The following is a 23,316-nucleotide window of genomic DNA, read 5'->3' on the forward strand; positions in this document are numbered from 1 at the left end:
TCTTGTGCGAGGTATAATCACCGAAACTGAACACCGTCTCGGCAGCCAGCGAGAGACGGGCTCTCGGCGCTCCGATTGTTCTGTTCATTCATCCTTGTCGTCACGACGTTCCACCCATTCCAGTTTGGATTCATCAGTAAGCTCCGCAGCGACTAGAGCTAGAGCCGATGCCGAAGCAGCTCGCACGTCTTACGGTCAACAGGAGACTGCCATGAAACTCAAGCTCGTATAGAGGCCAACCTAGAAGCACTTCAAAGAGAGAAAGAAGCTGCTGTCGCGGAAGTGCAAGCCAAGGTTCTAGATGCGGCACTTGAACAATACGACCCACGGCTTACAGAAGTCAAATTCGTCGAGACGTCGTCAATGTCTCTCGCGCTCCCGCTGGGAGACTTTCTGAAGGGCGTGCAGTTGGTCTGGGGGGAGAATCAGAACCAACTACACTCCAGAATCCCCTACCAATTATGGGTGACGTCGCCAGGTACTTACTTCGCCGGGAGCTGGTTACTACGGGCCTCTCGAAGTTCAGCGACCGTCCGGAAGACTATAGGTCGTGGAAATCGGCATTTCGTAACGCTACTAAAGAACTTGGAATATCAGCCACAGAAGAGATGGATCTCCATGTGAAGTGGCTGGGAACCGAATCGTCCGTGTACGCTAGAAGGCTAAGAGCTGTACACATCGGAAACCCGGATATGAGACTTCAGGCGATCTGGGAACGGTTAGAAGAGGCCTACGGTAGCCCGGAGGCAATCGAAAACGCGCTAATAGACAGGCTTGAAAGGTTTCCGAGGATACTAGGTAGTGACCGAGAGAAACTGAGGGAACTGGGAGATTTACTCCAAGAACTCGAGTCAGCAAAGGCAGATCCACACTTGCCTGGGCTCTCCTACCTGGACACGTCACGTGGGGTCAACCCCATTGCAGCGAAACTTCCTCTACATTTGCAAGAAAAATGGATCGCTCTAGGATCGAAATACAAGCGGGAACACCGTGTGTCTTTCCCATCATTCTCTGTCTTCTCAGACTTCGTCCGAACCACGGCGAAGACAAAGAATGATCCAAGTTTCATAATCAGGCCCTCAAACGATAACACAGGCAAGAAGGACAAGACGTCCTCGACAACGCAATCCTCTAAGAAATCGTCTGTATCGATGCACAGGACCACGATTACCTCTCAAGAAGACAGCTCAGCGAGTCAAGTGGAAAGAACTCCAAAGAACCCGGAAGGAATGTGCCCCTTGCACAAGAAGCCTAATATACTTAGCAAGTGTAGGGCATTCCGTCAGAAACCTCTCGCCGAGCGAAAGCGCTTGCTGTCAGAGTTCGGCGCATGCTTCAAATGCTGTGCGATGACGCACAACGCGAAGAGCTGCGACTCAACGATACATTGCACTGAGTGCAACAGCGACCACCACATTACGGCACTTCATCCAGAGAACGTTACCTCGCAAGCTCGACGCACCGCGGGAGTCCCATCGGCTGAGGAAGACTGTTTCAGCCGGGCGTCCGCAAAGGTTACATCAAGCTGCACGGAAGTGTGTGGAGATGCCAATTCGAGAGTATCCTGCTCAAAAATATGTCTCGTCAAAGTGTACCCAGAAGCTCAGCCAGAACAAGCAGTTCGGATGTATGCGGTCATTGACGACCAAAGCAATAAGTCATTGGCCAGACCCGAATTCTTCGAATGCTTCAACATTCACGGGTGCGAGTATCCATACACGCTAAGGACGTGCGCCGGGGTGGTTGAGACGTTGGGACGACGAGCTACCGGCTATGTTGTTGAGGACATCGACAGTGGCACACGTCTGCCTCTACCAACGTTGACGGAGTGCGACCAGATTCCTAATGACAGGAATGAGATTCCAACACCGGACGCTGCTCGCAGACATCCTCATCTCAAGGCACTGGCAAATGTCATTCCGCCACTCGACCCCAATGCACAAATCCTACTGCTCTTAGGAAGGGATCTCGTTCAAGCGCACAAAGTGCGTCAGCAGCGCAACGGTCCCAACCACGCTCCTTTCGCCCAGAAGCTGGACCTCGGGTGGGTCATAGTTGGGGACGTCTGTATCGAACGATTGCGCACTCCACAGGTCTGTACCTTCGCCACAACCGTGTTGCAAAACGGCCGTCCTTCCTACTTCACGCCCTGCCCTAACCACATGATTGTGAAAGAAAAGCCCTGCTTTGAGCATTCTGCAAAAGAAGTCGTCCAGTCTCCCCCGCCGCTAAGCAACGACCTTACGGATCCCCTATTCCAGATAACAATAGATGACGAGAGCTTGCTCCGTCAATGGAAGATAAAGAATTCCTGAGCTTGATGGACGGAGAGTTCCACAGGGACACGTTAAACAACTGGGTAGCCCCTTTGCCTTTTCGTATGTCCCGACGTGAACTACCTGACAACCGAGAACAGGCGTTTTCTCGGTTCGCTTCGTTACGTCGCACTCTGGAAAGGAATGCGGAAATGAAGAAGCACTTCGTTGCCTTCATGCAGGATATGCTCGAAAATAGCCACGCTGAGCCAGCACCGCCAAGAAAGGAAGCCAACGAATATTGGTACCTCCCCAGCTTCGGTATTTACCACCCGCAGAAACCGGGCCAAATCCGGGTAGTTTTCGATTCAAGTACCAAGCACCAAGGTGTTTCGCTCAACGACTTGCTCCTTTCGGGACCGGACATGACAAATAGTCTGATCGGTGTGCTGCTCCGTTTTAGAAAAGAGGCTGTGGCGGTAACGGCTGACATCCAGCGAATGTTTTATTCCTTCTTCGTACGTGAAGAAGACAGAGACTACCTGCGCTTCTTGTGGTTCCGAGACAACGACACCAGCAAGGATGTCATTGAATACAGGATGTGTGTACATGCGTTTGGCAACACATGCTCTCCTGCTATTGCGACCTACGGCTTAAGGCGCACCGCACAGGAGGGAGAGCAGGACTTTGGAGCGGACGTTCGACACTTTATCGAAAGAGACTTCAACGTCGACGACGGCCGAAGTCCTTACCGACCGAAGAGGAGGCTATTGATTTACTCAAAAGGACACAACACATGCTGAAAGGAGCAAACCTGCGGCTTCACAAAATAGCCTCTAACTCTGTGGAGGTGATGGGCGCCTTCCCATCCGATGACTACGCCAGGGGCCTTAAAGACATGGACTTCGACAGAGGTCACGTACCGATGCAACGGAGCCTTGGACTAAACTGGGACCTAAAGGCAGATACGTTCACCTCCAAAGTGCCCGTAAAAGACACCCCGAATACGTATCCTGCTACGACGCGGCGTAGGATACGACGCGGCGTACTATCCACTGTGAACAGCCTATACGACCCCCTAGGATTCACAGCCCCAGTGACAGTACAAGGTAGGCTGTTGCTGAGAGATATTTCTTCAGAAACGTCAGATTGGGATGCCCATCTCGACCTGAATGACAACTGGCTAACGTGGCGAGACTCCTTACATCATCTTGAACGGCTCAAGATACCACGCCAGTACACTGCAATCTCTCTCTCCGACGCCCGTCGACGGAAAATCTGCGTATTCTGCGATGCCTCAGAAAAGGCAATCGCCGCTGTGGCGTACATCAGAGTCACAGATGCTGATGGAATGCAACTCGTGGGTTTTGTGTTTGGAAAAGCAAAGCTAGCGCCGCGCCCCGAACAGACCATTCCAAGACTTGAGCTATGTGCCGCTGTGCTCGCCGTCGATATCACAGAGTTAGTCGTCAGCGAGATCGATGCTCACATCGATGACATTAAATTCTACACGGACAGCAAAGTTGTGCTCGGATACATCTTCAATCAATCGAGGCGTTTCTACCTCTATGTCAGCAACCGTGTGAACCGCATACGAAGATCTACGAAGCCCGAACAATGGCATTACGTTCCCACCGGTCAGAACCCTGCAGATCACGCCACTAGACCTGTGGCTGCAGATGCTTTGGCTGGCACGACTTGGCTAACAGGACCGAAATTTCTCCGGGAATGTACGGACGCACAGAGAGAGCGCACAGCCTTCCCGCTTTTTGAACCAGATCAGGACAAGGAAATCCGTCCTCAAATGGCTGTCTCGGCAACTCGCGTAGGAAATCGACAACTGGGGGCTCATCGCTTCGAGCGCTTTTCGACATGGACATCTCTACTGCGGGCCGTGGCATGCCTGGTGCATATCGCTCGTTCCTTTCATAACCCTTTGGCTGATTGTCACGGATGGCATTACTGCAGCAAACCGCGAAGCGCGGATGAGCTGAACGAGGCGAAGGAAGTAATCCTTCGTTGTGTCCAACACGAAGAATTTCCAGAAGCTGTCACATGTCCCCATACGGACGCAGCTCAACAAAGTCGCATTTCGTTCAGCAACCCTTTGTGTGAACTCGACCCGTTCGTCGACAATCAGGGCCTGTTGAGAGTTGGTGGACGCCTACGGAACTCCGACCTCCACGAAGCGGAAAAGCATCCAGTCATCGTTTCGGGTCGCCATCATGTAGGCTTATTGCTGATACGGCACTATCATGGAAAGGTTAAACATCAAGGGCGACACTTCACCGAAGGAGCTATTAGAGCTGCCGGGTTTTGGATTATCGGCGGAAAAAGATGCATCAGCGCCATGATTCATCACTGTATCACATGCCGCAAACTTCGAAGAAAACTGGAGCATCAGAAGATGGCCGACTTGCCTGAAGATAGGCTAAGCGCGGACCCTCCGTTCACCTACGTGGGACTGGACGTTTTCGGCCCTTGGATGGTTGCCTCACGTCGCACAAGGGGCGGTCTGGCCCACAACAAAAGGTGGGCAGTCTTATTCACATGCATGGCCATTCGTGCAGTGCACGAGGTCATTGAGTCAATGGATACGTCCAGCTTCATTAACGCCCTGCGAAGATTCCTTGCGCTCAGAGGCCCAGTGAAGCAGCTCTGTTCAGACAGGGGCACGAAATTCGTTGGTGCCTGCTCTGAGCTCAAGATGTCGGCTGTTGGCTTCGAACTTCGTAAAGTTCAACGCTTCTTGAGCGAGCAAGGCTGCACCTGGATTTTCAATACACCTCATTCCTCCCACATGGGTGGCGTGTGGGAACGCATGATAGGCATGGCTCGCCGCATCCTAGATTCAATGCTTCTGAACGACGGCTCTCCTCGCTTCTCCCATGAGGTCTTGACCACATTCCTAGCAGAAGTGACCGCCATTATGAACGGCAGACCATTGGTTCCAGTCTCCTCTGATCCCGAATGTCCCTCAGCGCTCTCCCCTGCAATGGTCCTGACGAAAAAACCTACGTCGTCAACAGCACCTCCTGGAGATTTTAAAAGTCTTCATGTGACGCAGTGGAAACAAGTTCAAGCTCTTGCCAACAGCTTCTGGCATGGCTGGAGAACCCAGTTCCTGCCCACCATTCAACGCAAGTGGAAAACCGATCGACCTAATCTTCAAGCTGGCGATCTTGTGCTGCTGAAAGACGTAGGCGCTAGACGCAACGAGTGGCCAATGGGACGAATCAGTGCTGTGCGGCGAGGGAAAGACGGTAAGGTGCGCAAGGTGCAACTCCAGACAGTTAAAGACGGCAAGAAGAAAACCTTTGAACGACCGGTCTCCGAGATGGTTCTTCTGTTGTCGCCGGATCAAAGTGACTGAACTCGTTTGTGTGCACGATAGTGCATGATAGTATCTGGTAGTAGTAAGTACTGACCACGTTTATCCGGAAACGCACATCTGGCCCGGACGCCATTAATTAGCAATTAGAGCTAATTGGGACCCCCCACATTAATCAGCACCCTCCAGGGAGCCATCACACTAATTGGGGAATGTCTATCTTGCGTCCAGACCAAGATGTGCGTTTCCGGATAATCGTGGTCATAAAAAATAAAAAAATAGGCAGAAAATAAAATAAAAAGATAGAAATAGAGTGGAGAGAAACAATTTATTCGAAAATCAACGATGCCGCGGCGAAGAAGCCGCTCCGCAACACCCGAGTGACCAGCGTCCGCCATGTTGGTAGTTTGCACCCAGCAGTTGCAGAGATCGACGACAGGTGGCCACTTAGTTGCAAGGCATCACACCAGATGGCGCCACCATCATAGCTCTAGACGAGAAAGACAGAACAAGATACTAGCGGCGCGTAAAAATGACAGCACTGCTAAGCAAGTCTAGGCATACGAGAGAAAAGGTCTAACCGCTACTGCTAAAACAGAAAACAGTACACATCGGGGAAAAAGGCTTACGGGAACGATCGCTTAGGCCCAACACTACGCAGCTAACACAAGGCGGGAACCACACATCGCTAAACATGCGAGAAAAGGCTTAACACGAGCGCGGTCACCGCTAAACACGGCAAACATACGAGGAAAGAGGCTTACGGGGGCGATCGCTTAGCCCTAACCACAACACTATGCAGCTAACACAAGGCGGGAACCACACATCGCTAAACATGCGTCAACAGGCTTGGACACCGCAAAACAAGTCTAAACATGCGAGAAAAGGCTTAACACGAGCGCGGTCACCGCTAAACACGGCAAACATACGAGAAAAGGAGCGCGTCAAATCACTCACTCACCTTTTCCCCCGCGGCAACTTCCAGGCAGAAACTGAGCGAGCGCGGAGAACATACGTCTGCTCTCTACGAGATCCAGCCAGCAACTGAGCGAGCGCGCGGAGCGCACGTCCGTCTTCCGCGACGGTCCGAGAGAAACTGAGAGAGGCGACGCGCGCGCGCCCTCTGCTCCACCCGTCCGCGCATGCGCGCGCGCGCGCTGCTAGCTCCCTCTGCGCCGGCCGCGGGTGTTTTCGGTTTCGGCTCTCTGCTGCGCGCGCGCGCGCTCCTAGCGGCGACGGGTGGCTTTTCAGTTTCGCTTTCATTCTCCGTTCTTTGCGCGCGCGCGTTTATCTCTATAAAGGCAGCGCGCACCGCGCTCGCGTCATCATTCTGACCGATACGTGGAAAACGCCATGTGTGGTTTATTCTCCTGCGTTTCTCGTCGTCGCAAGGAAAAGACAAAAAACGAAGAACTTCGCGAATTTATACGCGGCATCGTGGAGGAAGCCTTTCAAGTCCACCGTCTGGAATGGTTGCAAGCGCGTCAAGAAATGTGTCAGGACAAGATGAAGACGCTCGACCGCATCTTAGCGGCGGACAGACTTGCGAAAAAGAAGTCCAACTTTAGCCTGGACAATCTGTATTGGGAACGCAGTTCCGATGTAGAGGACGTCGACGAGGATGTGTAAATAAAAAGCGATGCATTTCTCTTCGAGTCTCAGTCTCTTCTTTCTCTTCGTGCAACGTGTACGCACGCAACATGTCTTCCCCCGAACCTTTTCGTTTCCGTCATCCCTTTCGCTGTATCTTAAGCGGCCCCTCCATGTGCGGCAAATCTACGTTCGTTGCTAACGTGTTGAGGAACCTGAACGACGTGGTAGACAAGCCTCCGTCACAAATATTCTACGTGCAGAAATATGCTTCGCCGAGCATGCAGGACGAATTCGGGGACTCCGTAAAATTTACCAAGGAGCTACCGCGAGAGTGGGACACGTCGCGCGCTACGCTGATCGTCGTCGACGATCACATGACCGACGCCGGTTCCTTGAAGGAGGTGACCGATCTTTTCATTCGGGGTTCTCACCACGCCAACGCGTCGATCTTCTTACTCGTTCAAAACATCTTTTTCGACAGTAGCCATTTTAGAACAATATCCTACAACGCCAGTTACGTCGTCCTGTGGCGCACCGTGCGCAGCGTGCACCAGATGGAACATTTCGGCCAACAGCTATTTGGCAGAAAAAGATTGGAGTATTTTCTGGACGCATATAAACAAGCGATGTCGTCGCCCCACGCATATTTACTCGTGGATCTTCACAACTATACGCACGAGGATCACAGGTTGCGTAGCAATATCTTTCCGGGAGAACGTCAATATATCTACGCTCCGAAATGAATCTCCGCCCTCACCTCACTTTACTCAAAGTACTCTCCACTCTACCCCCTCCACGCCGCCGCGACGTCTTGAGACGTTCGTCCTCGTCCGACATGAAACACCTCTCCGAAATTTGCCTCAATGTATTGAACGGAAAGGTGGCTCTAGCTCCAGATACGTTCGCGCGTTTGAAGAAGCACAAACGCTTTTTACGACGGCTCGCCTACAAAAAGATTCACAAGAATCCGCAACGTTTGAAGCGCTATCTGTCTCAGCAGCGAGGACAGGGCGTTCTTTCGTCGGTGGTTCCTCTCCTGCTTTCCGCCGTGTTGAACCTTTTCGCCAATGGCCAAGAGAATTGAAGTGACCACCTCCATCGGAAACATTCTTTCCTCGAAGGAGAGTGACGACGTCAAAGTGAAACTCATACTGCAAGCACTGTATCGTATACTCAAGCAGTACGGATTTGACCCCTACGACAATAAAAACAAGGCGTCCGACGCTACAAATGACTTTGACTATTCGCTCCTCTCTCCAGAGGTGGACGAAGAGGAAGCGGAAAGGGTCGTCTCGGAATTAAAGAAGGTTCTTTCCTGGGATCGCGAGGGTTGTGTCTCCGTGTCGGGCAAGCCCATCAGACACTCCTCCGTTTACGAACTCGTCAATTATTTGTTGCAACGTAAGACGGGAAAGAAACCTTCCTGGTTCCCCAAAGTCTCGAAACTATTGCGTCTGATTTCTCTACCCAAATCTCGCGAGCCTCAACAGCAGCAGCAGCAGCAGCAGCAGGCCTCCATTGCGTGGACGACTTATGGAGGGATATGAGAAACCAGAGGGTGGTTTGGGGGGTGTGGAACGCTATAGAAAAGCGCATCACTTGAGCAAAAAGAAGGCTCTCGCCATTCTCAGAAAGCTGGATGCCTACACGCTTCACCATCCGGTCAGAAGAAAGTTTAATAGGAGACGCATCATCGCGCTCAAGATCAACGACGTGTGGCAAATGGACCTCGCCGATTTTTCAAAATACAAGAGATTCAACGGTGGCTACCGCTACATTCTCGTGGCAATCGATTCCCTCTCCCGCTTTCTGCGCACCCTCCCGCTAAAGACGAAGCGCCCCGCCGAAATGAAAAGGGCCATGATAAGACTTTTTCGGGGAGGTAACGTACCTACACGCATCTTTTGCGACAGAGGCGGGGAATTCTACAACAAGACCGTCAAGGAGTATCTCTCACGAAAGAAGGTACAGATGTATTCTACCTTCTCTCCAGTAATCAAAGCGTCGCAGGCAGAGCGCGTCATACGGACTTTACGCGACAGAATATTCCGTTATTTTAGAGTAACGGGAAAATACCACTTCGTTTCCGCGCTTCCCAAGATCGTGCGCGACTACAACACCACCAAACACAGGACTTTGGGCATCAGCCCGTCCGAAGTCACGCCCGAAAACGAATTGGAGCTGTTCAATAAGATAAATGGGAAGCCCGTCGTACCCTCCGTGAAAAAGAAGCTCAAACTGGGGGATAAAGTGAGGGTCCTACTTCACAGAAAAGGTTTTCATAAGAGCTCGGAAGGGAGTTGGTCGCCTCAGATTTTCACCGTCTCCCGCCTGAGAGACACCTCTCCTCCCGTCGTACACCTGGAAGATTACCGGGGTAAGGAAGTGGACGGATCTTTCTACCCGGAGGAGGTACTCGTCGTAACCCGAGACGCCAATCAGCCTTGGCCAGTAACGAAAGTGCTGAGGAAGAAGCAGGTGAACGGTCAGAGCTTCTCCTTGGTTCGCTGGTTCGGTTACGACAAAGAACACGACAGTTGGGTTCCGAGCAGCGACGTGGTCAAGATTGGGAAATGATGTCGGACATCTACGTCCACCTGCTCTCGAACGCCAGCATGGATAAGTTTCCCTCGAATAAACTCAACGCCTTCACGGTAGCTTTCGATAGTCCGCTTCAGCTCTCGAATCGGTATAAAGTCGGTCTGATGGATCTCAGCATAAGTAACGATTTTTTAAATATCGGCTACGAAAGGCAAGATGCGAAAATCGAGGTTTCTTTCGAGGATACGGTGGAAGCCGGCAGAACTTTTCGTGTCACCTCGGATCTCGAGAGGGATTTGGGAAAAGCCCTTTCGGAATTCGACGTTTCTTTCGCGTACAATAAATCGCGATACGACTTCGTCTTACCCGTGGACGTGAAAGCCGTGGAATTGGACCCTCGGCTCGCGCAAGCGCTCGACGCCTCGCTAGCGTCCCGCGAAGCAGGTCGTGCGGTGAAACCCCCCAAATTGAGCGAACGCGAAGCCACCTCCATCTTATTGGAGCACGCCGCACCCGTCGCTTTCGGCGACGTCACTCTGAATTCGGAAACCACGTCCCTACGGAACACACTCAACAAGTATTTCCAGACGCACAAGCTGGACGCCTCGCTAGAATTCGCGGATAACGTGTACTCTCTGAAAACGCCGAAAGGGTTGCACGTACCGGAACCCTTTGTCAAGCTGCTACATCTCACACCCGTCGAGGGACACGAAGAAACGCTACGCGTCTCTCTCCCCATAGCGCGTCAATTTTCTTTCACGATCAAGACGAAAATTCCTCGATCTTTGCAAGTACATGTGCCTCCCGGCTATTATGCGACGCCGCAAGCACTTCTAAATGCGATTAATCAGCGCGTAGGCGAACGCGCGCGCTTCAGCTTCGACGGAACCGAACAGAAATGTAAAATTCGGCTTTCCGAGGGCACCTCCACCCTAAGACTTTCCGAGTACCTGGCCGTGCTTTTGGGCTTCGAATCGCGTACCGTGTTCACGGGGGATGAGGATGCTACGAGCTCCGTCGAGGTACTCCTGGAACCCCCGTTTCACAACATAATCGTGTACACGGATATCGTGGAACCCACGTACGTGGGGAGCGGGAAAAAACCTATATTAAAAATACTACCCTTTTATTACGAGAAAGACAAGCACGTCGTCACCTACACGTTAGATAACATCCAGTATTTTAACCTGTCTCAATTCGAAATTCCTTCAGTGACGATCGTTCTCGCGGACGAAACGGGAAGACGTTTGCCGTTGCGGTCCAAAGGCAGAACCAATCTAACGTTGCATTTCAAATATGTACCGTAATTCCCCCAAAATAATTCCCGTGTACACGGGACCCCTTTTCCAACGAGGGGGCGGTGTGTTGAGCAACATATCCAAGTTTATCGTTCCCATCTGGCAGCAAATAAAACCGATCGCCAAGAGAACGTTGAAGCGCTTGGCGCGGAATTTGGCCGATGGCGAAGGAATATCGCGCGCAGTAAAAAAGACGGCCATAGCAACGGGGAGAGACGTGCTGGATTCCATGGAGGGCTCTGGAAACAACAATGGGAAGAAACGCCGCAAACGACAACAAAAGGCGCCGACACACGACGCACCTGCAGATATCTTTGGTACGCCGTGAAGGTCACACATCCGCTGCGCGCGCTCCGTCATGACGTCAACGAAAGGAAAAATACAGACGCCGATCTGTCTAACGAGTGATGTGATGATATTCGAACCCCCTTCCATTCAATACGGCGTGGAAGATACTTCGTACCAACTTTTTTATCCGGTCAACGGAGTAAATAATTCCGTGATCGAGTTTTGTATTCAAAATTTGCAAAGGGCACACTTGGATCTCTACGGCAGTTTCGTGTCTTTGACCGTGCGCATTGTTCGCGACGACGGGGAAGAAATGGACGAGAAAGATGTCGTTTTCCCAATAAACCACCTGTTGAGCGGCATGTTTAAGACGGTCACCGTTTATGCGAACAACAAGCTCGTCAGTTCCAACGAGTTGTACGCCTACAGGAGTATTTTGGACGTCGTGCTTCATTCCACGCCCGCGGCTCAAGAAACAGTGCACGCGGCTGGACTCTATGTCGAGGACGACGAACATTTAAAGGACGATTACGACGTCTCGTCTCGCGGTCCGAAACAACGTTACGAAGCGACGAAGGGTGGAAAATACTTTAACCTGGTCGGTCAGATCAATACCGACCTGTTTCAACAGCCGCGCCTGATGGTACCTGCCGTCGAAATTCGCGTCGTTTTCCTGTTAAACAACGACGAATTTAAACTCGTATCGGTCCCCAAAGACAAGAAAACGTACAATTACGAGGTGGACATTAAAGAAATGACGTTACACTTGAAAAAGGTGACGCTGGCACCTTCCCTATTTTTGGAATACGAGCGGCGGCTTCAGACCACGCCGGCCATCTACGTGTTACGCGGATTGGAAACCAAGGTGCGGAGCTTGAGTGCCGGGAGCTTGGACGCTCACTTTGAAAACGTTTACCCCGAAAGGGTACCTTCCAAATTATGCGTCGCCCTGCTCGCCACGTCCGACTTTCTCGGCGACATCCAATCGAACCCCTACAAATTCCGTCATTACGACCTGTCTCATTCGATGCTCTCCGTGGACGGCCAGCAAGTGCGAGCCGAGTACGACTTTCAGAACGACCTCGTCAAAATTCCCTACTTTAACTTCTTGCAAGAACTGGGAGAGAAACATTTCAAGTATAGCTACGAGCGATTTAAAACGAACGGGTTCCTTCTCTACTTTAACTTGGACGTGGACAAGTGTTCTTCTCCTTCGCATTTGAACGAGTGGCGAAAAGGAAACGTTCGCCTGCAATTACGCTTCGCTAAAGCCCTTCCACACGCGGTCACCGTCCTCTTGATTTCCGAGTGTCCCAAGCTCATGTACGTCGACAAGGACCGTACGGTCACCTTCCCATAAAGAAAAGATGTACGAGAGCGACATCTTGGAACTCGTGTCCCTGAACCCCCTCGCTTCCTCCATGCTGAGAGGCATTTGCGCTTCAAACGAAGCCTTCGTTTTACGCAAGCCCGGTTATTTAATCATCAATACGGAAGAGCGAAGAAGACGCGGGCAGCACTGGGTGCTCTACCTGAAAAACTACGACGGGTCTGCCGTGTTTTTCGACAGCTACGGACTTCCCCCCATCGAAGCAAACCTTCGAAAGACTTTACCTGTAGTGGACGAGTATAACGACAAGTGTATTCAATCGCCTTTTTCGCCTTACTGCGGGCTTTTTTGTATCTACGTAGCCACGCGCATGTCGAAACGCTACAGCTTGAAAAGTTGTGTATCCATGTTTTCCTGTAACCTCGAAGAGAATGACGAAACAATAAAACGTCTCCTCGTGAGCGAACTCGTTTCGTAAAAAATAGACTATTTATTTATTCACGACATACACAAGACCCTTGCGAGACGATCTTCCAACGTGCTGACCCGACGCTCCGTCGTCGCCGGTCTGCACCGTGACGTCGAGGGATGTGTGGAGAAGCCAGTAGCGACGGACGATAGGTCGGTTGAAACCCGCGTTGATGAGACACGGGTCGACTGTCTCTCCTCGTCTATACTTTTCCAGCAGCTCGAGCTTGTAATCTACGAAACGCTTCATTTTCTTTGCAATCTTCCCACTGACGGTGAACAGACGTAAGGGTATCGTCTTGAGAATCGAGCGAAAGTCTCCCTCGCAGCTATCGCCGTGAATATAATCGCGTAATCGCAGCAAGTCCCGATACATTCGCGTTTGCACAAAGGTGGCAAACCTCTGCTCGGGCGTCATCATGACTGAGACGGAATGAGAGTAGACAACCTTTTTTTATTTCTCGTTACACACGAATTAGGCTCCAGCTTTGGTTTCGTAGCCGGGAAGGCAGCCCAAATACGGACGAAGGCTCGAGTCTAACCAATGGCTGGGGTTTCTCGACCAGAGTCCACCGCAGCGACAGGTAGTCAGTTGATCGCCGATTCGCAAAAAGAAGGTCTTTGGAGGAGGCTTGAAGGTTAGGACCAGGGGTAGATCTCCCGTCAGTAGCCATTCGTAATCTGCAACGAAAGGAGTGTGAGAAACGCGTGTTTTTATATCTCAAACACACACACACGTACAATCTTCTTCAGTCACAGAGTGACACTGATGGTCCATCTTCTCCATCTTCCTTCAATAGTCGAAGTCCTTCGCAACGTACGTCGAACGGTACCGTCCGACAGCCGAGAAACGGGCGAATCAATCGGTCCGTCCAATGCTTTTGCTCTGAAAAAAATGTGAACGATTATAGAACGTATTAAAAAAAATAACGAGGAAGCGTACCTTTGGACCACAATCCACCGCAATTGGTGCAGAAGAAGCGGGCCCTGCCAATCTCCCGAAATATGTGAGGCGGGAAAAAACCGACTTCACGCGCAGCAAAAGTGTTGTACACTGGAAACGAAACTCTTCAAACATTTCGACGATGATGATGACGTCATGGGTATTACTTACGAGGATCTACCAAGCTGATCATGATGGAATGACGATCGACCATTCGCTTCGACATTTATAGTAAAGCTTTGCCTCTCACTCTCTATGACGTCATTGAACGTGTTTAAACATGTTAAGACGTGTTTGAACATGTTTGACATGGGCGGCGAAGTCGCCCCTGGACACACTCGTTCCTCTCTCACCCTCTCTATGACGTCATTGAACGTGTCTGAACATGTTTGGACGTGTTTAGACACAGGCGACGAAGTCGTCCCTGGACACACTACTTCCTCTCTCTCTCTATGACGTCATTGAACGTGTTTGAACATGTTTGAACGTGTTTGAACATGTTGTGACGTGTGTAGACACGAACCCCGCAATACGAAAAACGTCACGCAGTACGAATTAGATTGGTGGTTAGTGTGTCGCGCCCAGTGTAGAAGGATCCTGGGTTCGAATCCCACTCTGGGTCTTCTTGTCGTCATGTACAAGTCGTCCCAGAGTGTTAGCTAGAAATTAGTGTAATGTTTTATTCAACGTCGATGGTATTATTGTCATATGCGACATCGCAAAAAGGCGCGAAAGACGGAAGGCGGGGTGGTCAAAGTACAGACGACACCGTCGCAATGCGAGGAGGAGGAGAGCGGTGTAGCGACTATAAAAGGTGCGCTGGTTCTACGACGATTGACAGGAAGCCCACGAGGGGCATCCATCCATCCACGACACGAGGCGTTTCGTGGACCAAAATGTAAGTTGACCGTCTCTGCTGTGAGAGTGTATTCTATGTATGACATTGTTTTTCAGGAACCAATAGCCGCTGTCACCGCATGACACTGACCACAGGGACTCATCCCATCTCTCTCATCATCATCATCAATCTCAAGCGTTCCTCAACTGAAGGGAAAAGTGAGCATTGTTTCGTGAGGGGGAATCTCGTACTGATTTTGTTTGACCGCAGTGCCGCGCTGTCTCGTATGTCAGTACGACCCCATCGATGCCATGCTCGTGGCCGTAGAAAGAGAGCACGAAGCTAGAATAGAGAATCTCGGTAATAGCCCAGTCGTCCTTTCAGATGACGACGACGACGACAGAGTCAGTAGTCCGCCTTTCGTAATACCTGAAACGGACGACGACGACGACGAATTGCTCATGTGGGAAGGGGATCAGTCGTATGCAGATTTCATTCCTCTGTCTGGTAGGGTTCGAGATGAATCACCAGATGCAAGCCCAGAATTTCGAAACGAAGCTGAGCCTGTCCAGGGTCGTAGAATCGTTGAATTGAGAGAACACGTCGTAGAGAATCATCCCTCCGTCACGGAGAGACGATTCCTTCCTTTTTTTGTCACAGACGAGGCATTTGACGGAACGGCTACTAGGTACACGCTTCTCTGTTCCCCGCACGACGACAACGTCGACGATTTGCGACTCTATCTACCGAGCATAGCTCCAGTAATCACGCGCGTCCTCGAAGCTTATCCCATGCCTTTCAAATTTTGTCTGTGCTCGAAGGCGCTCATGGTTAAGGACGGAGCCGACGGGTTGACTTCGCATCTCCTTCACGTGAACCTTCACATGAGAGTCGTTCATAACCGCCAAGAAATCGAAGGCGCGATAAATGCTGCCATCGCAGAGTCCTCGCAACGCGTTGAAAACTATGCGAGAGAAGGGTCTGGTTTCACCTCGAACGACGTCCAATGTGTCGACTTAAAACTAACGCGCTTAAAACCGAAGCGGATAGGATGCACGATCGAGCTTCCCGAGCTGCTAAAGAGAAAAACAAAGACTCTCACAAACGTCAAACTTCCGCCGAATCACGAAAACGAGTGTTTCAAGTATAGCGTGCTGGCACTCTTACATCCTTTGAGGAGCAAACCAAACCTGCATGTAAGATACCACAAGTACATGAATCCTTCCCATCCGGAGACGCGCGTAACGTACTGGCCGCCCTGCTTCCCAGTCACTTACGAAGACATTACCCTGTGGGAGAGAAAAAACAAAATCTCCGTCTACATCTACGTGTTCGACGAGCAGACGAGTTCGATATCTACCGGACGGGTTCCCTGCACGCTCTATAAGGATAAAGTCCACCTGCTCGAGGTTAGGGAGCATTTCTATGGGATCCGAAAATTTAGCACTTTCATGGGACGAAGTGACTACTTTTATTGCGAGAAATGCACGTCCGGTTACGGAACGAGAGAGGCATTGCAGCAACACGAACGTCTGTGTCGAGACGTAAACGAAGTGATTCTCGAAATGCCAAAAGCGGGGGAGTGTGTCTCCTTCAACAAGATACAGTACATGCATCCCTACCCCTATTTCGCGGTGTTGGACACGGAGAGCGTTTTGGAAAAAAACGCGCTCGTGAAGGACGCCTCGAGTGTGCACAGGATGAGCTCGTACAGCATTGTGCTAGTGAGAAGTTGTGATGGGAAAATAATGGACGTAGATGGCTATTTGGGACCCAACGCGGCAGAGAAATGCTTGCTCTCGCTCAAGCGATTTAGTGATCAAATCGATAGGTTGAACAGTTGTCCCGCGCCGTTGGTCATGAGTATGGAAGACCACTTTCGGCACGCGAGCGCTACACACTGCGAATTTTGTGGAATCGAATTTAACCGACATACGCGGAAGGTATCGCATCACGACCACACCCGCTTCGTAGAGTCCGGTTCTTCGAATTTTGTCGCGACGCTGTGTGATACGTGTAACCTTACGTGTCGTAATACCAAAGAACTCGTCGTGTGCGTGCACAACCTGCAGTACGATTTGAGCTCCCTTCTCCGCCACATGCACGTTCTAAATCTGGGCGAGCCGTGGATCTTAGCTTCGAGCTCGGAAAAGATAAGAGGGTTCAACATTGGCGATCTCCATTTCCGCGATACCACGCAGTTTTTCAACCTCTCCTTGTCGAACCTGGTGGAAACCCTGCTCGCCAGCGGTGGTGAAAGCGCGTTTCATTGTACCCGTCAAATGTTTGGTGACCGTTTCCGACGCCTCCTCAGGAAGGGCATTTACCCGTACACCTTCGTCGACAGTTTCGAAGCGTACAATTTGCCCGCACTACCGCCAAAGGAAGCTTTCAAAAGCGACCTGAACGACCAAGAGATCACGGACGAGGACTATCAGTACGCCCTCGAGATTTTCGAATTGTTCGAATGTAAGAACCTCGGCGGTTACACGCGTCTCTACGTCACGCTCGACGCCTGTCAGCTCTGCGACGTCGTACTGTATTTCAGGAAGATTGCGCTAGAGACGGATGGGTTAGATATCCTACGCACAGTGTCCCTCGCCAGTTACGCGTGGAGCAGCGCTCTGAAGCTCACCAAAGTCAAACTCGAGCTCATGAGCGATCGCGAGATGTACGAAACGATCGAGAAGGGAATCAGGGGAGGCATTTGTAACAGCTTCCACAGATACTGTCGGGCTAATCACGAGGGGTGCGACGATTACGATCCCCAGCAAGAAAAGACTTTTATCCAGTACCTCGACGTGAACAGTTTGTACCCGTACGCGATGACTTTCCATCTCCCGACAGGTGGTTTTGAGTGGGTCGATCCTTCGAGGTGGAGCGAGATCGATTTTCTCAACATTCCTCACGATTCGGAAGTGGGTTACGTGTACGTGGTAGACTTGTCATATCCCGAAGAACTGCACGCGCTCACTAGGGATTTTCCCCTGGCACCCGAACACAGGTGCGTGGACGAGAACGAACTCTCCCCCTACCAACGCCACCTGAAAGATGCGTTGGCGCTGAACGCCCCTTCCACAACGAAACTCTTGCTGACGTGCTACGACAAAGAACGCTACGTCGTTCATTATGCACTGCTCGCTCTGTACGTGAGGTTGGGCATGAAAATAAAACGTGTTCACAGCATCCTCTCGTTCCGCCAAGACAACTTTTTGCGAACCTTCGTGCAGAGAAACGTCGCGTTGAGGAATGCCGCGAGCACGAAATTCGAGCGACTTCTGTACAAAACCATGTCGAACAGCACGTTCGGTAAGTCGATACAAAATGTGAGACGGATGAAAAAGTATGCCCTAGCCTACGACAAAGAAAGCGCGCTCCGAAAAGCTAGCTCCGTCGACAGTCAGCATTTTCACATTCTGAGTGATAAGTGCATCTTGTACGAGATGAAACAACGCCGCATCAAATGCACGCACCCCCTTTACGTGGGCTTTGCCATTCTTGAAATATCCAAAGTCCGAATGTACAGCTTCATCTACGAGTCGCTCTTTTCTCGCTTGACATGTCCAGTGCAATTGATCTATAGCGACACGGACAGCGTAATTTTTTCTCTCACGTGTGAAAGCCTGGAAGAGCAGCTGATGAAGATTGAGAGTGAGTTAGATCTGTCTTCCTATCCGACGGACCACCCACTTTTCAACGACGAGCACGCGAATCAGATGGGGTACTTCAAAGACGAGACGGGGGGCGGAGTTATTCAGGAAGTCGTAGCCATCCGAGCGAAAATGTACAGCATTCTCTTGGCTGGGACACACAAACAGATCGCGAGAGCCAAAGGAGTTAAGAAAGACGTGGTGAGGAAACATTTATTGCACGAAGTGTACCGAGATTCTCTGTTCAATGAAAAGGCGGTCTCTCAGAAGCAGTGCACCATCCAGAGTATAAAGCAAACGATGTACACCATTTCGAGACTCAAGAAGAGCTTGGTCCCCTACGACGACAAACGCTATCTCGTGGATGCCGTACACTCCTTCCCTTATGGGAGCTGCGAATACGGTAAGCTTTCCTAGTGTTTTGACGCGTATAGGATTACGATAGTACTCCCTCTTTGTGCAGCACCGGAAAACCCGGAAGAGAGCCCGAGACCGTCGACGTCAGGCATCGAGTAACCGCGGAACAAAGAGCTGCACGCGCATGTAATCGAGAATAAAAGTTCTAGTCGAGACATCCCTCTCTCTCTCTCTCTCTCTCTCTCGCAGACAGGAGCAGCACGGGACATCGTGGCAGTGTGGTAGCGGAATGGGTGTACGAAGAGAATTACCATTCCGTCATCGTGCTGACGCAGTGACCCGCGCAATGACGACGCTGCGATGAAGATACCCCATATCCTTTCTCTTGAGGCAAGTCAGGGAGGGTGCAGGCATCTATCGACCAAGTCCTTTGTATGTATTCAATAAAGATGCTTCAGTGAAAGAACACACAGAGTCTCGTCAAAGTTATTCGGTCTGTTTAATGCGTTGCATGTCAATAACCAAGCGGTATTTCAATAAATCAGTGACAAAGTTGACGATGTAGACTGCTTGCAAATGTCGCTGCTTCCGCAGGGCGTGCTTAATATGAGCGATGGCACGAGCGAGAAGGTCCACGATGTCTGCAGCGATGTAGTTGAATTCTGCGTTGGCCAAGCTCACAAATTCGCTCATCAGTCCCAGGGGTCCGTCAGGAACCGTTATGCAGACGTTCTTGTAACGGGCGTAAATTCGACGCACCATCTCCTGCAGCGGCCCCGGCGAGATCTCTCCTATATTGCCAAAGCCTACCATGTCTATCACGTAGCGAAAAGCAGTGATGACGAGCTCGTTGCGGGGACTTTCGCCGTTGAAACATTCCTTCTCCACTTCTTCCCAAGAAGCGTGGGTACGGGAACAATTTTGTAAAGAGTGGTAGCTGAACATCTTCACGTAGTGATGACGCGAGCGCGGTGCGCGCTGCCTTTATAGAGATAAACGCGCGCGCGCAAAGAACGGAGAATGAAAGCGAAACTGAAAAGCCACCCGTCGCCGCTAGGAGCGCGCGCGCGCGCAGCAGAGAGCCGAAACCGAAAACACCCGCGGCCGGCGCAGAGGGAGCTAGCAGCGCGCGCGCGCGCATGCGCGGACGGGTGGAGCAGAGGGCGCGCGCGCGTCGCCTCTCTCAGTTTCTCTCGGACCGTCGCGGAAGACGGACGTGCGCTCCGCGCGCTCGCTCAGTTGCTGGCTGGATCTCGTAGAGAGCAGACGTATGTTCTCCGCGCTCGCTCAGTTTCTGCCTGGAAGTTGCCGCGGGGGAAAAGGTGAGTGAGTGATTTGACGCGCTCCTTTTCTCGTATGTTTGCCGTGTTTAGCGGTGACCGCGCTCGTGTTAAGCCTTTTCTCGCATGTTTAGACTTGTTTTGCGGTGTCCAAGCCTGTTGACGCATGTTTAGCGATGTGTGGTTCCCGCCTTGTGTTAGCTGCATAGTGTTGTGGTTAGGGCTAAGCGATCGCCCCCGTAAGCCTCTTTCCTCGTATGTTTGCCGTGTTTAGCGGTGACCGCGCTCGTGTTAAGCCTTTTCTCGCATGTTTAGCGATGTGTGGTTCCCGCCTTGTGTTAGCTGCGTAGTGTTGGGCCTAAGCGATCGTTCCCGTAAGCCTTTTTCCCCGATGTGTACTGTTTTCTGTTTTAGCAGTAGCGGTTAGACCTTTTCTCTCGTATGCCTAGACTTGCTTAGCAGTGCTGTCATTTTTACGCGCCGCTAGTATCTTGTTCTGTCTTTCTCGTCTAGAGCTATGATGGTGGCGCCATCTGGTGTGATGCCTTGCAACTAAGTGGCCACCTGTCGTCGATCTCTGCAACTGCTGGGTGCAAACTACCAACATGGCGGACGCTGGTCACTCGGGTGTTGCGGAGCGGCTTCTTCGCCGCGGCATCGTTGATTTTCGAATAAATTGTTTCTCTCCACTCTATTTCTATCTTTTTATTTTATTTTCTGCCTATTTTTTTATTTTTTATGACCACGATTATCCGGAAACGCACATCTTGGTCTGGACGCAAGATAGACATTCCCCAATTAGTGTGATGGCTCCCTGGAGGGTGCTGATTAATGTGGGGGGTCCCAATTAGCTCTAATTGCTAATTAATGGCGTCCAGGCCAGATGTGCGTTTCCGGATAAACGTGGTCAGTACTTACTACTTCTGGTATCCTATGGGACACCAGCCGGAGGAGTGTGCTCCCACTTACAAGGCACGGGTTTCGTTTCTTTGCTCTGTATTTTTAGCGTGTGAATTTCTTGTACTCAAACCAAATGATATCAGTCGAAGTATACACGGAGGGGCAGATTGGAGGGAACCATAACATGCCACCCATCTCGAAGCCGGATCCCCGGTGTTGATACAATTCGAAGAACCCTTGTCTGACTCCACAGGCCATAACCACAACAAGTGTCGGGTTTAACTCGGTTGCGTTATAGCGGTCTGGCTGGACGAGGTGGGTGGCTTCGGTGTGTTTATGGTTCGCTCCGTTTTCTTTTCTTTCCGTTTGTGTACAACGCTTTGGATCTCTGTACCACGTGACCTTTCTTCCCTCCCTTGTGTCTTATGTAGACCAACTGTTGAGCTCTCGCTCTCGTCTGTCTGAACATGTAACTCAAGGTGAAATACAGGAACGTTTTTTCACCTCTCCACGAGGTTTATCTATCTGACGAGTCAGTTTTCTTAATCATTCTGATGAGGTCAGAATACTAGGAATACACTTAACTAAAGGGTGTATTAGAAAACACACATCATTTGAGTGTAAAGGCAACACCAAAAAGGTGTGTGCAATGGAACAAGCCATTTACACCAAAAAGTGTAAAAAAGTTTACTGTGTAGCCGCCGATGCTTTGACTCTTCCCGCTGTCCGTTCGCGTTATCGACATTAGGCAGCACAAGAAGTGTTGGAAGTTGTAGTACGTTACAGCTACAGAACATAGCGATGTGCAACACCAATTTTGCAATTCCAGAACTACGTGTTGTGTGCTTACATAGGACGGTGTGGTCTTTCTCCATGACTCTCTTACTGGAAAGGAAACAATGTGCGATTGATTAGCAGAGATTTCATAAATTTCACAATTTCAACTGAAAGGATGCGGTAGTCCTCTGGCAGTACAAACAGAAGAAACCTTTGAACAGAACGACAGTATCGTTAAAGAACAAGGTGGAAGAAAACGTGTTGAACGGGAGAGTAACTGCATTTTCAACAGCAATAGCCCTCTTATATTCTGATTTGTTATGTTGCAGTTACCCAAAACGACCGGAGGTCCCTATCTAGGCGCCGCACGGCTGCACAGCTTTGACTGTACTGAAGCTCCCTAATGGTCCTAAATGGTGGAGGCACATGCGACTTGGTCTGGCTTGGCACTGCGAAGTTGGTCAATCCAAATTTTGAACTTTTTTCGAATTCTTTGTAGCCAATCCTGGAATGCAATTCCCAATCTATAAACCGAATTTCAAAAATTCTAATTGGAGAGTGAGGTGGAAAATGTCGCCTTGTAGTTCTAATGACGACAGGGAAAATCGTACAGTAACATTAGGTGGAAATGAAACGCACAATCACGTTCTAAACTCATTTAATAATTCGATCTATTATTGGTGAACAACTAATTCATTAGTGACTCACTAACGGCATCACCTCGCTGACGCTACTCTCGTGCCCAGTGGGCTACTATCGCAAGGAAGCGGCTGCACTCTTATCTTCATAGCGGCGGGGCTGGGCAGGTCAGGACATGAATGACGGTATTTAAACAAGGAGTGCAGATAACCTCGCTTGAGAAAAACACGAAACACTTGGGAGTACACACTTTGTTGGGAGACCCGTCAACAAAGGAAAGCATGCACAGAGAAGACACTCACGAGCTGACGCAGACGAATCTATAAGACAGAACAATGGCTAATCTAAGGGTATCATCATCATGGCGACAGATCTGGGCAGGCCAGGACAAAAAGGGCACCGCTCAAACCGAAAGAACAGATAGACTTCAGACTTAAGATTTTTTGTACTCATATTGCGTGATGTGAATTACATTGAAAGAACTGAGGTGGAAAGCACAGTCCAGATACGTACATATACTGAATACAGACACACACACAAAAAAATGTGGGGAAGGAGATAGTAAGGAATCTATACAGTAGGAAAATGCAACTAATCAAAACCACATAATACAAACATAATGGCGAATAAATTTCACTCTACGTATCAGAACAAAAGTAATCCTTAATGGTACATTTGCCATTTCATCTGTGTACCTGCAATATGGTGAGCTAGAAAGACTGGGACCCTATTCCGAGCCGGTGTCGAGCGGCAGAGGAGTCGATAGAGGAGTATCGGTAGAAGACGATAATGAGCACCGGGAACGACACCTACCACTTTTGGCATTCC

The 23,316-nt window shown here is 50.5% G+C and overlaps 1 protein-coding gene and 3 long non-coding RNA genes across 4 annotated transcripts; 2 read left to right on the forward strand and 2 right to left on the reverse strand.

Moving 5' to 3' along the window:
• The first annotated feature begins 3,108 nt into the window (after positions 1 to 3,108).
• LOC135392288 (uncharacterized) lies at positions 3,109 to 5,628 on the forward strand. The gene has a single exon (XM_064623005.1). It carries the CDS (start codon positions 3,109 to 3,111, stop codon positions 5,626 to 5,628), a length of 2,520 nt encoding a protein of 839 aa, XP_064479075.1.
• Positions 5,629 to 5,895: 267 nt separating this feature from the next.
• Positions 5,896 to 6,734, reverse strand: LOC135392932 (uncharacterized). The gene is made up of 2 exons (XR_010422315.1): positions 6,548 to 6,734; positions 5,896 to 6,076 (listed from the first exon to the last, which is right to left on the reverse strand). It is a non-coding gene; the product is annotated as an uncharacterized LOC135392932 (long non-coding RNA).
• A 6,773-nt stretch (positions 6,735 to 13,507) lies between these two features.
• Positions 13,508 to 14,320, reverse strand: LOC135392933 (uncharacterized). The gene is made up of 3 exons (XR_010422316.1): positions 14,048 to 14,320; positions 13,846 to 13,990; positions 13,508 to 13,785 (listed from the first exon to the last, which is right to left on the reverse strand). It is a non-coding gene; the product is annotated as an uncharacterized LOC135392933 (long non-coding RNA).
• Positions 14,321 to 20,102: 5,782 nt separating this feature from the next.
• LOC135392934 (uncharacterized) lies at positions 20,103 to 20,866 on the forward strand. The gene is made up of 2 exons (XR_010422317.1): positions 20,103 to 20,214; positions 20,686 to 20,866. It is a non-coding gene; the product is annotated as an uncharacterized LOC135392934 (long non-coding RNA).
• Positions 20,867 to 23,316: the final 2,450 nt, after the last annotated feature.

Source organism: Ornithodoros turicata, chromosome 4 (genome assembly GCF_037126465.1).
Source record: "Ornithodoros turicata isolate Travis chromosome 4, ASM3712646v1, whole genome shotgun sequence".
Classification (NCBI taxonomy): domain Eukaryota; kingdom Metazoa; phylum Arthropoda; class Arachnida; order Ixodida; family Argasidae; genus Ornithodoros; species Ornithodoros turicata.